A 17,346-nucleotide genomic window follows, 5' to 3' on the forward strand; every position below is an offset into this window, starting at 1 on the left:
GAGACATTTAAAAAATAATTCAACATTCATTTTGGTATCGTCTCCTTGCAACACTTCACTATGGAATTGCGAAATATACATTTTCATCACGCTGTGACGAAAAGTGAACATTTCGGCACGCTCCGCGTGCCTAAAAGTCCAATTTCCGCCACATTGTGATGAAAAATATTGTTCGTAACTCGTGAAAAAATGTTTTTCATCACGCTGTGACGAAAAGTGAACATTTCGGCACGCTCCGCGTGCCTAAAAGTCCAATTTCCGCCACATTGTGATGAAAAATATTGTTCGTAACTCGTGAAAAAATGTTTTTTAGCTCGTGGGATTATATCACTCGCCAAAAAACACTTTTTTGCACTCGTTACGAAATATACTATTTAAAGTGAGGTCAGCGATATTCTCACGATCAACGTTTAAATGAATTTGAAGGGGGACAACCAGGCCCCTCTTGGATACTCTCCACTTTCCAATAAGGCAATTTGCAATGTTTTTGTTTTCGTCATTGCCTGCGGGAAGCTGAATATAACTCACTCTTTGTGTCCGTTGCATTCGACGTCCCGACGTAGCAACGCAAAATAATAAAACGCACACGGTAGTAAATGTCACTTTCAACGAAATTGATCACAGTAAACCTCACATTCGTGAAAAATGAAATTTTCCAACTAGTGCGCCAATACACTACACTCTATTTAACATCCCTTATTAGCGATTCTCCAATTATTGTGTAAATAATAGCGTATCTCTGATTGGATTTTCTCATGATTTATGTATTCGATATTTCCTTTCCCTTTGATGAAGAAACATGTTCAATGTATTGATTTTTGTGCGAAGATAGCATCACCAAATTATCGAGGCGGCACAGGAACAACAGATAACACTTTTAAACACATTTTCATTGCATTTTCTCTACAGCCATACCTAAAAAATTGACCATTTTCGTCATATCTGAATTTGTTAGCTGAATGATTATAAAAATCCCTCAACTAATTGGAAACCTGCGAGCAGCTTAAGAGGATACGTTGGTGAAATTTAAGTCTTCACTGGGTCTTGGGACTCATTGAACAGTTTGTGATATACGACGAAATATGGGAATAACTAGGGAAAATCGCGGACCCGATCGATTTTGCCCTGTAAAACCACGAAAAGCTTTACTTGCGCCGTAGTTTTCATACGATTTTAGCTTTTTTTTAAATGTTCATTACCCGCCAAACAATAAAGTTAAGCATCCGTTTTACTTTATTCGCAATAGATCAGGAATAAATGAATTGTGAATTTCATAAATTTTCTTTTGAACCCGCCTTTTCACTTCAACCTGCCATTTTTTTGTTCATAAAAATTAGATTACGCAGGATTACAATGTCCAATTACTAAAAACAATGAATTGTTAGTCTTGCTCGAGAGACGCTAAAAATTTACGAAATTCAAAATTTATTTATTCATGATCTATTGCGAATAAAGTAAAACGGATGCTTAACTTTATTCTTCGGAGTGTAACGAACATTAAAAAAAAATAAACTAAAATGGTATGAAAATTACGGCGCAAAGAGCATTTTGAAGGTAATAACAGCGAAAAATGAAGTCTTTTGTGGTTATAGGGGGCAAAATCGATCGGGTCCGCGATTTTCCCTAGTTATTCCCATCTTCCGTTATATATCACAAACTGTTCAATGGGTCCCAAAACCCAGTGAAGACTTTTAAATTTCAGTAGCGAAGTGCTAAAGCGGTACAAGTCAATTTTGACTATTGACCCGTTTTCAATGAATATCTCGGAATCTAAAGGAGATAGCAAAATTTTTGTTATAACCTTTTTTGTAGAGCCGATTGAGAGCTGTAACAAATGTAATTACGAAAATTTCGCTATCTCCCTTAGATTCCGAAATATTCCTCAAGAACTGAACTGAGAGATAAGTCGACTTAAACTGTTTTACCACTTCGCTACTGATTTCATCGAGGTGACCCCTTAATTGATGTAAAATCACATTTCCATCATATTAGTACTCACTTCTGCGTTTAGAACCCCTCGTCACACTTGCTCACCCTCCTTCTCCCCATGGCTCCCATCACTTTTACTCGCAGCAGCAGCAGCAGTAGCAGCAGCATTAGCCCTCTCTTTTTCCCTTACAGCCTTTCTTTCCCTCAAGAGTTCCATTCTCCTTGCACGATGTAGACTTCCGGAGGGAAATGTTGAGTCGTCTACCGCCGCAGCAGCTGCCTCACTTGCGCCTCTCTCCACCACCGTCTAACAATGAATTCTCATAATCCCAGTATAAAATTATAGAAACAATGCTACTACGCATTGTCGTCGCAATTGGTTCTGGGAATTATTATTACAAACCTTGATGATAAAACTGGCTGATGTAGTTTTCGCATTGGGGCTCTGAGCACCCCAGCCGTGCCCATGGGTACTGAAATACCCTCCTAACTTGGGCTTTATATGACGGTTGTGCATCTCCATATGCACAATTTTCATAAACTCAATTTGTGCCGCCAACTTTTGAATTTCCTCTTTAAGTTCTTCATTCTCCTGGTAAAGGTCCGTTGTTTCTTCAGCTACTAAACCCCGAATTCCGTTGAGGGAGAAACTTGCTGTGATGCCTCGGGCACGAGCACGACTGTCCCATTGATCCCCTTGGCCTCGAAGGACTCTTAATACCTTTGGAAATATCATAGGGACTATTTTCTTTCTTAAAACAATTTGGTCCCCAATTGGTGACAAGATCAATTCTGCCTGGGTTCGGTATTTAAGAAATACTACCCTTTTGGTGTAATTGTGGATTCTAGGTCTCGCTGTTTGAATTGCTCTAGCTTGTGAGTCAAAAAAATATTTCGGTAAAACGAAAACAATAATGTGATGATTCCTGCATTATGTCCCGCTTTGAAAGGAATTTTCAACCATAAGCAACGGGTTTTTCAAGATCGTCAGGATCATTATCACTGCAATATTTCACGTATTTCTCTCATTGAACTTCAGTTGAAACAGAGAGGCTTAACTTTTTCACTTGGATAGTATGACTTGTTCGTCTTACCAATCTAGTAATTGATGTACGCAAAATAAAGCTAATATTATTGACAAAAAAATGAACTTGCCATGTTCGATAATTTCGCATTCAATTCGAAAATATAGTTGTAATAAAATACAGGTATCAGACATATCTAAATTTTTCTCATTTTTAAATTCACTGTCCTTTTTCCGCGTCTTTTGTGATGTGAAAAATATCAACCTTTATTATGAAAGCCAGTTTCCAGTCGTACCTTTGAAATTACTGCTTGTCAACATAAAAAAATAGCCTATGAAATCGATCGTAATCGTAACAAAATAATCTAACAGTTACTACCGTCCATTAAAATGCACTTCCCACAATGCTCCTTCTGATTTTCCTTGTGAAAAACTCTTTCCTTTTATCATTATTAGTTTTATTCATTTTCACAATTTAATTCTTCGAAATATGATTATCTCATAGGAGTCATTCCGTTCAACCATTGAAAGCCCACGAAAATCCATAATTGGGAAAACATATTTCTAATATGAAAATATACGCAATTACCTTGGGACCAAAGACGAGGAATATCGTAACTGAAGTAGATAGCTGTGTTCGGAGAAACCCAAGGGCGTATTTCATGTCTGGACCCGCATGAGGGAAGATGAAGAGACTATAGAAATTTTTACAACTCTTCAATTGCAATTTTTTCAGGATTTTTCATAATAAATAATAGTAAACTCACTGGATAGCGATCATGGTGGTATTCACAACGGCGATATTGTAAATAGCATAACTGATCAGTCGAGCCTCGTTGAACAGACTCTCGGCGTTGCGGACATTATAGCAAACGCGAATGCCCCAGGCAAGGAAGAGTATTTCTCCTGAAATATTATTTTCTGATAATTTCCAAAAATCTACAGAGGGTGCCAAAACTCGGGGCTGAAATTTCGTGGGATGAAAGAGAACGTGCACGGAAAGAATATAAAATGAAAAATTACTATGTGAACATAGTAATCCAGGACAACCATACCAGAAAAACTTTAAAATTTGATCAATTTCAACTGAATTTTTGCGATGTGAAATTTATTTTTCCCTACTTAAATAGTAATTTTGTATCAACGAAACATTACAAAATGCGCGCGCGAAAAAATGGTATTTAAGTGTCTTGAACGCTTTTTTTTGAAGGCATACGTTACGTTTACGTTTCAAAATTTTTATTTACATTCTCGCGCCTCCTACATTTTACTCTACGAAATAGCAGAAATTACTATGTAAAATTATGTAGACTGGTAAAAACTGCAGCGGTATTTGGATGGTCGATCGTTTTTATTTCTTAGAATTCCCTTCCTCTGTCGACAACACAAGCGACCGGGTGGTGAGTGAGTGATCGAAACGCCTAAGTAAACGTGTCGGTTAGAGAAAGATCGTGCAGACACGACCGAAAAAAAATGAAAATCCTCCCGTTCCCATAGGCAATTGTTACGAAAATCGAACTATTTTTGACTTCTGATTTCACCCTCTTTCATCCCTTAATCCTAAATTGGTCACCATGCGAGGGAAACGCCGCTGCGCGTCGTTTTTTTCTTCTTGCCATCTACTGATTGCGCGGAAAAATCCGAAGAAATTTGAATTCGTCAATTGAACTATGTATCTGGAAAATTTTAGTATTTGAAAAAAATATTATATTTCAAAGTCTTGGAGAAACAAAATTATTTCCAACAGTTGAACAATTTTTTCCCATGTTAAATGAAATCGCCCGTTGCATGACGTTGCCGGAAACTCGCTAAACGCGCCCGAGCAGTCTAGAGTGAATTCGGCAACGCTGGAGCCTAAATAATACGGCGGCAAATTCCCGCGAAGGTGACCAAGTCGCAAGTTCGCTTCAGATGACCAACTACCCTGTATAAAAAAATGAAATTGAAATGATTTTTTTTTCTATTAATGGATTACCAATTGCTAAACTATGATCCCACCAGTTGTATTCACACTGATAAAACTCTAAACCCTGACCGTCGGCGATAACTTTGGCATCAGGAGGTGCACTGAGAGTCCAAGTGCCGAGGTATATCAGCATTACGAGGAGAATTGGGATCATCCATTGTAAAAGTTGCTTGTCCGTCAATTTGACTTTATGAGCACTCTTCACGCGATAAGTTAATGAAACCCTGGAACATTTACAAAATAATTTGAATGAAATTTTCGAATTTACATATTACCATATTCCTTTACTACTCCGCCTTACAGATGTCATTTGCTAGAAGAATAAAGTGGACGCGAAATGAAGGAAAGTTTTGATTACCTCCAAGTTTTCATCAAAAGTGCTGTATAAGAGACGCAGAACCCCAAGTGCCTCGTCCATTTTGTGGCAATGCAGGAGTAAAGATCGAGCACTGGAAAAATTGCAGCCATCTAAAAATTAAAGTTAAATCATCAAAAAGGAGTAGAACAGGGAAGTTAGTTCCATAACACAGTAGACTCTCGTTAAAGACGTATGTCTGAGGCTGTAGGGGAAGCCGATTCGATGAATGCGACTACATATATTGCCCTACCCCCAACATTCCTGTCAAAGTATTTAACATTTAAGGTTTCCAGGAAGAGGGAAACAATGGCGCATCTAAGAAAACCTCGATGTGCTTACATTCGGTAGTCGAAGGCGAGGGAAACCTTCACGTGGGTGAAAAAGTGATCAAGGGGAAATGCAATTACAACGGGAGCGACTATAACGAGAATCTGCTGTATTTTGATGAAATCTGCAGAAAAAAATAAAGAATATGCACCTCAAGATACATTATTGCACAACCGAGGAGTGTGATGGACAGGAAAATTGGTGAGGCGACCTTGAAAACTTTGAGCTTACGATGTTGATAGACGTAGACGATAAGGAGAACTGCGCAGCAGGCACAGAACACCGAGAAGGACAACAATGTGATCCTGAAATAATAAATTGAAGAAAAACAATGCAATTGCTAACCGCAAAATATTGCAATGGTTTAACCCGTCAGCACTCGCGTTATAGGATTTTCTCCAGCAAAATTTTTTAGGGTGTATCTAACACCCACTTTTCACGTTTTTGGGGTGTACGATATTTATCAATTTTTCGACAATTCAATTTTTTCTTATTCGAGCAAAATACTGTTATTTTTTGAGCTGATGAAGAGCCATATAAAACTGACTTTCATCATGATTAGCTCTATTATAACTATAAGTCACGACACGCCACGTTACGTCCGAGTCGTAGCTGAGTATCATAAAACGGTTAAGCACAATTAATTGCACAAACTTTGACAAGATGAAATTAACAGATTTTTTAGGTCAATGTATCCGATAAGGGACCCCATAAATGAGAATTGAGATTCCTCTAGTTTCGTTAATATAGTTCCTTTCCGTTGAATATTCTACGGAATCTTCAATTGCAAAGATCCATTTAATATTCAATATTCCGTGACTAAAGATTCTTAGCCGAAGGCCATGTTGGGCTGTTAAACCCTGCGACGAAAAACCATTGACATTCGATTTTTGATATATATCAAGTTACCTAAAAGGCCAATTGTAGCTAGCGAGGCAAGGTTCAGGTCCCCGACAAGTGACACAGCCAGGGGCGCACTTGATGCATCGAAACTTTTCCTTGTACAAACGGCTCTTGTTCATCTGCATATCCTTCCAAACAGCTGCAAGGAAAGCCCTCAATTTTTAGCCAATGAAGACAAATACTGTCTCGAACGTTTATAGAGTAGACAACATACCCTCAACGAGTTCTCCGTCAAAGTCAACAGGTTCCCCATTTCTCATGTAAGTGGCGGGGCTGTAAAAGCCCTCGCGGCATCGGCAAACATACGCGCCTTTGGCCCATCCAGGACCAACTCTTGCACCTCCTATCTCCGTATTTTTACGCATGTGTGGTCCTCTATATACGCACTGCAACAAATCATCAAATATTAATCCATCCATGGAGAGAAATATTCAATAAAGATTACAGACCTACTCGCGTAATCCGTAAGCAAGAATCGTTTTTAGTTAGTTTTTGTAGGAATTGAAGGGAATTTGTAGGAATTGGGGTTCTTAACATAAGAACCTTGCGCGGAGAGAAATGTTCAGTAAAAATTACGGAACTCTCACTTCACTCACCGATTACGGAATCGACTCAGAAAATTAAAGTGACGGTATCGTAATTTTTCACAACAGATTCAGATAAAAATTATGGAACGCTCCGGAAAAATTCCGTGACAGTTCCGTAAAATTTCCTACAACCACATTTCGCTCCGGAATTACGGAAAAGATACGTAATTTTTATTGAATATTTCTCTCCGTGTGGAGGTCTTAAAGTGACTTCCTCATCTCCTCAAATTATCTTCGTTAACTACAGTGTCATATCACATCCTAGGTAACCTCCTCCCCTCCGCCGCGAAATATCAGAAATTACAGAACCTCCACCCCTTCTTAATCTCGTTGAATGATCTTTAATGACGTTTGGAGTTAAGGGTGCCAAGTGAATTTGAAGAACGATTCAAAAAAAATTTTTTCTTTCCCTCCACCATCGGAGGAATATGTATTCATCCATCTGACGAAATTTCAAACCCGCAACCGGAACTAGACATCGAGAAAATAAATGCGGAAAATCCTCTATTTCGCGTGACGAACCTCGAGAAAGCATGGGTACGGCGGGTTGAAATATCTCTCTTATTCACCCCGGTACCCTCCTCGTCCGAGCTCGATAAAATATTTTTCTATAATTTATTGAAACATGCTAGACGGTCTTTATTGACCCCAGAGGAAAAAGGGATAGTTGCTTGAGGCCATCAAAATGTTTCAAGCCAAAATCTTAATTTTTGGAGTATGTTCCCTATACCCTGAAATTTTTTGCAACAGAAAGTCATATGACGCGAGTGCTGACGGGTTAACACTCCGTTGGTCGCCCTATGAGCGCCGCGTCGCACTTTTTCCAATTTTTTTTAATACCACTGTAGTCAAGCCTCGGAGAAAATTTTAAAAAATTGAAAACTTATTTTGAAGTGTCTAGAAGCCTGATCAATGAAAATTTCATCCAAAAATATCATAAATAGTAATATTTTGAAATTTGTTTGCCGAAACTCCAGGCCGTGTACTGTGTATAAGGCAAATTTTCCGAAAAACATTTCAACTTTTAGCTTTTACACATAATGTTTGTATTTTTACAGATTGTTCCTAGATATTTCAAATTAATGACTATGTCGATTATTGCTGTGCAGCGCGGTGTTAATGACGCGACCAACGACGTTCGTAAATCCAGCGCGACCAACGAAGTATTAATTGAATTACGTAATAACTCTCTATATAACATCCGCAAATCATAAAATTTTTATAAAATTAAGTTTCATTGGCTTTTGGCATGTTTACTTGCGTGGTATCGTCGTGACATTTGTGAGAGCCTCTAAAAGACTCGATGTGATTATTCATCTGTTTTTCATTCGAAGTCCTTTCTAGCGTCTCAGAATCGCACTGATTCACTTCGAGCCCACTAATGTCGATGTCAATGCTCAGAAAATCTCGAATGCTACAATACAAAAAGCGGAGGAACAATGCAAAAGATCTAAAAGCTTTTACTCCATTATCTCGCATGTACTTGGATGAAAAATATGTAATATATAGTTCAGTCTCCGTACAAGATACTTTCGTACAAAATACTAGGCCTGAATCCGTGCCGCGTGATACCCCCACTTTCTGGCATGAATGTTTTTCGTTTCGCATTCTTCGTCCAAGATACTCGACAAAGGGGCTAGAATTGAGTGGGAATGGAGTTGAGATATTGCAGAAATTACTGGAAATATATCCGCCTATGATCTAGAACTTAATTGTACATCAATTGAATTTCAAAACGAATGGACACTCCTTACAGTTAATAACAAAAATTAAACGTATCGGTCATAAAACTTGGTAAAATATCTATTTTCATGTGTTACGTCCATTTATTACATGAATAGATAGACAAAACAAAACAATATTCCACCCAATTTTTATGAAAACCAAAATTCCAATAAAAGTCTAAATTTTGTCTCGCAGGCCCCTATTAACAAACTAGTTTAATCCGAATTTCTAAATCGTTATTTTGAAAAAGAACGATACGTTCTAATCAAACATTCGTTCTTCGCATCAGGAATCCTCCTCAAATGATCATAAAAATGGAAATCGTCTGGTAACTTATACGAGGAATATCAAATCAAAATATTTTCTCCTCTGAGCGCAAGTAAATTGGGGGATACGCAATTCTCGTAATTTTATTCCCCTACAGTCCCTGTGGTATCTTGTACGAAGATTGGACTGTAATATATTCAGGTTTTTCATGCCTTTTTTTATTGCAATAGATAAAAGGCGATAAGTGATTTAAGAGTGGTGCTCACCCATGTCGCGTGTCCCAAGGTCGTACGTAAACACTGTACGAAATTAGCCACTGTCTGGTCTTACAGGAGATGTACGGCAAAGTCCACCAACCTAGGTACGAGTCAGTTGGGGCTGATTGAATGAATTTCGGCGATCTAGACATACAAAGACGTTGAACAAATGTGTGAACAATGTTTTTGTGATGCTAGTAAATTAATGAGAACCTCAAACTGGCACTCGACCCGTCAGCATTCTCGAACCAAGGAAGCCCGGGATCTGGTCGATAGCCAACGCGTAATAATTCACTCTCCAACTTCATCGGTTCACCCATATTCCCGAGGGCACGCTTGAGCCAGGTCTCAGCAACGATAATGTCCGTTGTTGCATTGAACACAATGACCCTGGCTGCCACTGCACTCATCATCGACAACAGCAATGACCTCGCGATTGCATTTAGCAGGACTGGAAGAAAAGATGTCCGACATGCTCACGTTAAAAGGAAATAAGATTCTTTGAGTAGAGTTTGAGAATACAATCAAACAATGAAATTATTAATCTCCATAGTTAATATTAAGGAAGTAGGGTCATGGGAAATGTGGAGAAGACAATAAACTGCACACTCAATACTCAATACAAAATATCGTATGTCACATGGCGATAATATACTATTCTCTGTCTAAAACTGATCTACTCATGTTTCATTCCCTGATGGTATTTAATTATTTAGAATAACTTCATGTGTTATAGGACATTTTACGTAACATAATAAGCTGAACTATGTTAACATAGTAGAGCCTACTATGTAACATAGTAACCATTACGATGTTCCATGGTATCTATTTCCATGTTTATAGTAATACTTACTAAACTTTAGTAACATTTACTATGTGCGAATTTCGACATAGGAATTTTTACTATTTTATTTGCTCTGTATAGGAATAGAACAATTTTTTCTGGAAGTTGCGGCAAAACGAACACTCTTCATTTTTATCAAAAAAATCTACCTAGTCCGTATAAAAAACCGAATAAATATGATTAACATTATTGAGGAACAAATAATAAGTTTTCTTTTCATTGCGCAACATCCGAATTTCATTGTTTTTGTCCGGAAAGAAATTCGGTTTCACCAGTTCACTCTTGAAACAAGGAAAACTATTAAAAGTTTACAAAAAAATACCTGCATCCCGCACAGAGCCAAGGTTCTGCAATAAAGTAGCCGCCATGTCTACCTTCTGCCTGGCGATGTCAAATCTCCGGGGATCGAGTGCAGCACCAGCTGGTAGAGATTTGTAACCAGTAATCGACGCGCAGACCTCCCCAAGCGCACCGGAGGATGCATCTTCAATAATATCCAAGGCCTCCTCGACATCCGCCTGCCATTAAACAATTTTCATTAATAGAAAATCCATCCCCAATTCCCCAAACAATAAAAAAACATTTTTTAATTTTCCAATATGCCTTCATGCACCACCAAACATGAAAAAAATCAATGCTCGTTCATATTTGAGTTGGTCTACCCCGGTGAAATGAGAAGCTCAATTCCGATCTCTATTGGATTCGTATCGGGTTTTATTGATGACTTCTATGGTGTTCCACAGCGCAATCAGACCGTTGCCGGAATATCATCGAATAATCGAAAAACCAAATGCAACAATAAAAGGAAGGATGCGTCAAAATGACGGCATCATTGGAAAAGAGTTTGAAGAACATCTAATTATGAATAAAATTCTAAGTTGAATGTTCAGTAGGAGAGGTATCTTGGTGAAAATGTAGATTGTTTTGTAATTGTCCTCAATGGTTGGAGGAAGGAGGAAATATTCTGTCATCTATTCGATAAATTTTTGTTTTTTGTAAATTCGACATTTCCCATCAAATCAGCTTCAAAAATGTCGAGATTGGATTTTCAGCTTTATTTCCTTCTACCCCTTCCCCACTGCGAACCCACTGCGAAGTTTCTGAATTTTTCTAAAAGTTCATGAACGTTCTATCAAAAAAATGGCAATAACCAGAAATATCATCGATAAAATATCATTGTTAAAATATCACAAAAAATTGCATTTGAGAATATCACAGTAAAAAATCCAGAGTGAATTGCGACTCTGAGTCTGCACCAAACGGAGTGAAAATCAGTCCACACCGTTTTTCGGTGTGAATGTACGGAGTTAATTTATTCCGGAATGAAATACAGCGAGTGGAGTGAAAATTGACACTGCCATGGTATCAAAATGAACATATTAATCAGTTCGGTGTGAAGAATAAAAATTGATTCCGTACCAAAATTTCACTCCGGGCGAGTTAATTTTAACGCCTGAATATTTAACCCCTCACACCAGAGACAATACCACCGATTTTTTTTACTGTGTATGAATTGATATCAGATAGATAAACATCATAATTTTCAAAAATCCCAAAAACGAATGATCTTTGTCAAAGAATCGTATCAGGGAAATCACAAATCAACCTGAAAATGGAAAACCGATTCATGAGCTTCCTTTATCCGAAACAAAAAAAACATTGAAATTTTCTAAAAGTAAAAACTAGAATATTGGACTCAAAAGTAATGCACGAAGACTGATATGAACCACGAAAAAGATACAATTTCAATGGAGTTTGAGACTGCATACGGTAGAGTGCAGTATCAATATAATTTCCCTTCAAAATCGGTGTTCGGACATCTTGGGTCTGATGTTAAAATCCCTCGAAATTTTCTCCACAGTGAAATGCGGAAACCAATAGAATTCCCCTAGAACCAATTAACGAAAGCAAATACGAATCCAATAGAAAGGAGTTCATAATTCCGAATGAAATATCAGAACTATTGCTCTCAGTATCTTTAAATCCCGTATGACCTGGGAATATGAAATGGGCATGAAAATGTGAATTTCATTTCTACTACATAAACCAGTAGTTACCCTCCGGCCATCAAAGGGCTCCAAGCTCTCTCGAGGAAAAGCCGTAGTTGACGCTGCTAGACTATCCCTGAGTGTGCTCTGCGCTTCTACAGTAGCATGTACATATGTCATAACAGCTATGGTCGTTGTGGTCAGATGAAGAGCCACAGTTTGCCAACTTTTAGCGTACTCCATTCCTCCTGAAGTCATATTTTCATATGCAACAAAGTTTCCTTGTTTATCATGCAATCTCATCAAACTAAGTTATATTCAAGGAAAAGACGGCGGAAATAAAAAGGAAAATAGAGAGGGCAGGGGAAAATAGAGAGGGGAAATGAGATAGGGAGAGGAGGAAACTACGATAATTGTAGTGAAGAGAGCCAACCTCTCGCAGGCTATCTATTTCGTCTTCTTTTTTATGAATTCCTCCGTATCTCTCTAGTGCCACCGAATACCCCTGCGCTCCAATACAAATATTGGCTGCCTGCTGTGCGCGTGTGGTAACCGGGCGGTCGCTACTCTGAGCGCCGCAGGATCCCAGTTTCTCCTCATTGCCAGTTTCTTCACCCTGACAATAATCTCTCAATGCTGATTATACGGAAAATTCAGGCTATTTTTTATCATGACCAGTGATCGTATTTTCTCAATTATTTTGAGAAGAGTGGGCCGTCATTATCCAGCTTCAACAAAACAAATAATGTCTTTTTGATTAGTAATCAACACTCTATTCGGCTTTTCGATGAATGCGTTTTTTTAGCAGGCAGGGAGGAAGAGATGATAAATTAATATTTTTCATTCATGTGAAGCCGTTTGTTCGCTGGCCAAATTCATCTTTCGTATACTGCGTCTCACGATTCATCGTCTGGGAATTGGCATTGCATATTTGTCGAAATCAGAAACTTGAAAATCGCTATGAAGACATCTTGTCCCGGAGCTATTGCGAGGGTTTTTTTTAAATCGCCTTCGGCTCGGACGTCAACTCCACATGAGTGAAAACACTATCGCAATACCCCGGAAAAATACGATTGATAGAAAGCAGTAATGTGATTGATGAATCTATATCATGAAAGCAGGGAATATTATTTAATGAAAATTTTCTGCAGGGAAATTATCAGTCTGGTAATTTCCCTGCAGTCGGGGAAATTATCAGTGTGAAACGCGTCACGTGATTCCGAATACTGCACTTTGATTGGTCAAAACCAGAATTGAGGGAATTGTCTATGGAATATCGCATTTTCAAATGTTCCCCCAGAATCACGATCAATCATAGAAGATGTTGAATAAAACGAGCCACCGGGGTAGAAGGAACCGTAGGGTAAAATGAGACGGCGGGGAAAATCCGACAGCAGCTCAATACCTTAACAACAGAAAATTATATTCATGAATAATGGGGCAACACTTTTACGGATCTAGCATCATCGGTAAAACATTGAGGGTCAAGGATCTTGAGCAAAATATCGTGTGGAGAATATCGATTATAAAATCGGCTAGTGTCATCAGCTGCATCATCATTTTCTATGTATGAAAATGGAAGATTGTTTACCTACAGTTAATAGGGTCGACAAATATTGAAGGCTAAATATCAGCGTTTGACAGAATAGACCTCATCTTTCAATATTTCACATATGATATCTGATCTTTAGTACTTCAACCATCATATTTAACCCTTAAGGTATTATATAAACTTGCAGCTCTACACGTGAGCCCTCCCGTTTTTTGGATCCATTTGAAAGAGCATTATTGCACCCCTACTCTGAAATTGTATGACCAATTTTGACCTATTAATGGACGAAATATAACTAATTAGAAATGTACATGATGGAGTGCGGAATGAAAACCGACAAAAGTCACTGGTATTTATTTATTCCCGCCATAAATACACCTAAGACCCATGGTAAAAAAAACATCGTGGAGAATGGTCATTGAACTGTTGAGTTCAATGAATCTTCTGAGTGATTAATGATATTTCTGTGTCTAACATTGATCTACTCATGTTTCATTCCTTGATGGCATTTAATTATTTAGAATACTTTCTTTATGGGTTATAAGACATTTTACGTAACATAGTAAGCTCTATTTTTCAACCTAGTAAGCTATATTATGTTAAAAAAGTTGAGCTTACTACGTAACATAGTGATTATTGCTATATCCATCGGACCTATTACCATTAACGAGCTTAAGCATTACGATGTTCCATGGTAGCTATTATCGTATCCATAGTAATACTTACAAAACTTCGGTAACGTTTTGGATGTCGGAACCCACTTTGGTGCGTATTTCGACATAGCAATGTTTACTATTGTATTTTCTCTGTGCAATAATATATTTGTATGATCGAGCTACCATCCATGAATTTAGAAATAATCAATTTTGAATTTTGGTATGAGCCCCGTCCTCGAGGGGCTAAAACACATGCTTAGAACAGTTCCATTTTGTTTACAGAGTTTTGTGTATAAAGTGCATTTTTATGATCGCCAAAACAATCGGAAGCATGCAATTTTTTTCCATATCATATTTGACGTGGAATTACTCATCTTCCTATACAATTTTTCTATTGGTACGTTTTCTATAAAGAGAACGTAATAGCCTTCCTCAGAAACCAACAGAAATAGTCTCGTTTGTATCAAATTGCATTTAATTCCTGATAGGTCCTGAAGTTTTTTTTATTATTCAGGTCCTGAAGTTTATGATGAATTCCTGCAAATCTAGTGCTATAAAGAACATTTGTGTATGATTTTTCCAAACACTAATTTCAACAAATAGTGCACGTCACACGTGTGAAAAAGGTGCAACATCAAACTTGTCTGCTAACATTTTGAGGGACAGTCGTAGACGACGTGCAGCCCCGCGCTATTCCATAAAAACATTATCCCATTTGTATTAATATTCCCAATTTCTTACGCCTGTAACACCATATACTATTTCGCACAACGTCTCCGCGTAGGGAAATTCCTGGTTTACTGACTGGCGTGCGATGAAGATGATTTCATTAGCATCACTTTAAGGGTATCCATAAATTACGTAAGACATTAAGGGATGAAGGGATTTAAGATTTCCTACTTTTCCTTACGTGAGAGTGGCGAGGGGATCCATGAGAACCTTACCCAAGAAGTGACAAGTCGACTAAGAAATGGTGAAACGTGAAACGGTTAAACAGAGAAGAGTTGAATGAGGAATGGCCAAACGAAGAAGAATCAAACGAGTTCTGATCATTCCTCGTCCAACGCCCCCTGGCTTAGCTCTCCCTCGTTTGACCATCCCGCATCAATCCTCATTTAACTCTCCCCCATTCGATTTCACTCGATCTTACGTAGGGTCTCGGTGAGGAAGGGGGGGGTCACCAAAATCTTACTTCTTAGGCGGGAGGATGTTCAGAACAGTCAAGAATCCCCTTACGAAGTATGCGGAGAGTCCTATCTGCTCTATAAGCAAAGGTCTTCCCAGACATCGACCTAGTTTTTTTTAATTTAGTGAAGCTTACCAAAAATTCACGTCTCCGCTCATTTGCTGCGACAAACAAACATTTCAATAGGCAAACCCATCGTACCATCTCCATGTTCAGTAGGGGAGAGTGGAGTAAAATGGACACTTTAGACTTTTTTAAATTTATTCATAACTTAGAAACAAATTTATCAGTTGAGCTCAATTTAGGCTCGTCACAAAGGGAAAGAATTGGTCTTTGTATTGAAAAAAAAGTAATTAAATTTTATCAACAGTTCATCCCCTCATTAACATTTAAAAAAAAGTCAAAAGTGTCCGTTTGGCCCCAACCTCCCCTACATATGTACCTGTCCTTCCTTTCTTATCCTATTATTATTTACCATGTCCAGTGATGACGAACAATGAGGAATTACGTGGGCCAGAGTGTTCCCTATATTCAGTTTCCCACATGTTGACCAACTCTCTCGACTCAGGGAATACGTGAGACAGGCTAGTACCTACTAAACCCCTTGCAAAGAGGGGAGAGAAATTTCACGAGTCGCTTGTCAAAGGCCAAAGCAGAAGTGGCCGCGTGTCCCGGATAATATCGTTGTAAGCAGATTAATAAATCGATAAAATGTTAGAAATTCAGCAATCTACGTTACAGAATAACCATTATCCTTCTCTAATTATTTTCAATTGCGCTACAAACATGTAGATGAAACTTAGCCCCTCAACAGATGGTTGAGGAATGAGATTTTAATGAAAATTGACCTGTAAATGTAGCGAATCGACAGGTGGCTTTTATAAACGTTCAACGTCAACCACCCTTCGACACATGAAAACATCCATAAAACAAGAATATTTCTGTACTGCGTATGAAAAAAAAACTGGACCCGATTCAATTACCAAGAAATTGTGCAAAAACAGAATAATGGGTTTAACTGAAATTGAGAAATACTGAGTGGGACGGTAGCGTGCCTACGCACGGCAGGGAGAGGGAGGGTAAATAAAGGGATGTGATCCAGGAAATATGAGGCTAGAGCGTAAGGGCGATCGATGCAGCAGAAGCGAGCAACCTCCGACCCACGGTGACTTCAAATATAATTATTAAATATCGACAAGCTGAGAGATCCACTGAAAATGTCTTGAATCCTTTTCAAACCGCTTTGAAGCAATGAAACAAGGAACACAGAGCTTTTAGTTTAGCTTACCTCATGTAGCATCAGTGAGATCCAAGATCACGTAAAATGCTTTGAACAACATACAAAACTCTCCAGATTGGGTCAGAGACCAGTGCATTTAACAATAAGTGGCCAGAGGCCACAAGTCAACGATGAAAGAGGGTCAAGATTTAAAGAAACGTGGGAGTCTACTGATTTGGTCTTAGTCACCCATTGGAATTAATTGACACCATGACAAACATCTCACTCACAAAAAAAAATTCATTAGAAAATCCGTGACATTTCAGGAGAAAAAGAAAAACCTCAAAAGCGCATTCACCCGATGCTAACGATGCGGGATTGATAGGTGAGTAGTTTTACTTGTGAAGTAAACATATAAACAGTCACGACGATAAACGGATAAAGCTCGTTCGAGGGCTCGTTGGCGACTGTCCGAGGCTGAGCCGCGCACAGTAGTCACTGAAGCCCCTGGTTCCAGCTGCGCCGCCGTCACACTTTCCAGTGGTGGGCAAAAATCCT

At 38.5% G+C, this 17,346-nt stretch overlaps 1 protein-coding gene across 1 annotated transcript; it reads right to left on the reverse strand.

Annotated features, from left to right (window-relative positions):
- Nucleotides 1-306: 306 nt before the first annotated feature.
- On the reverse strand, nucleotides 307-17,251 carry LOC107040891 (probable G-protein coupled receptor CG31760). The gene is made up of 17 exons (XM_015261166.1): nucleotides 16,858-17,251; nucleotides 12,609-12,903; nucleotides 12,245-12,423; nucleotides 10,510-10,705; nucleotides 9,557-9,794; nucleotides 9,353-9,487; nucleotides 8,352-8,508; nucleotides 6,722-6,893; nucleotides 6,514-6,646; nucleotides 5,756-5,909; nucleotides 5,278-5,387; nucleotides 4,929-5,143; nucleotides 3,721-3,859; nucleotides 3,543-3,648; nucleotides 2,333-2,650; nucleotides 2,000-2,236; nucleotides 307-915 (listed from the first exon to the last, which is right to left on the reverse strand). The coding sequence occupies exons 3-16, from the start codon at nucleotides 12,416-12,418 to the stop codon at nucleotides 2,021-2,023; spliced, it is 2,463 nt and encodes an 820-aa protein (XP_015116652.1). The 5' UTR covers nucleotides 12,419-12,423; nucleotides 12,609-12,903; nucleotides 16,858-17,251; the 3' UTR covers nucleotides 307-915; nucleotides 2,000-2,020.
- Between the last annotated feature and the right edge of the window lie 95 nt (nucleotides 17,252-17,346).

This window comes from Diachasma alloeum, unplaced genomic scaffold, assembly GCF_001412515.2.
Source record: "Diachasma alloeum isolate Michigan unplaced genomic scaffold, Dall2.0 Dall_scaffold_00179, whole genome shotgun sequence".
Lineage (NCBI taxonomy): Eukaryota > Metazoa > Arthropoda > Insecta > Hymenoptera > Braconidae > Diachasma > Diachasma alloeum.

Bases quoted from the DNA above. Each gene is read 5' to 3' on its own strand.
- LOC107040891 (XM_015261166.1), bottom strand. From the start codon at position 12,418: ATGGAGTACGCTAAAAGTTGGCAAACTGTGGCTCTTCATCTGACCACA. The intron at 8,509-9,352 runs GTGAGCACCACT...TTTGTATTGTAG, and splicing joins CCTTGGGACACGCGACATGG to CATTCGAGATTTTCTGAGCA. The intron at 6,894-8,351 runs GTAAACATGCCA...GATTTGTTGCAG, and splicing joins GTCACGACGATACCACGCAA to TGCGTATATAGAGGACCACA.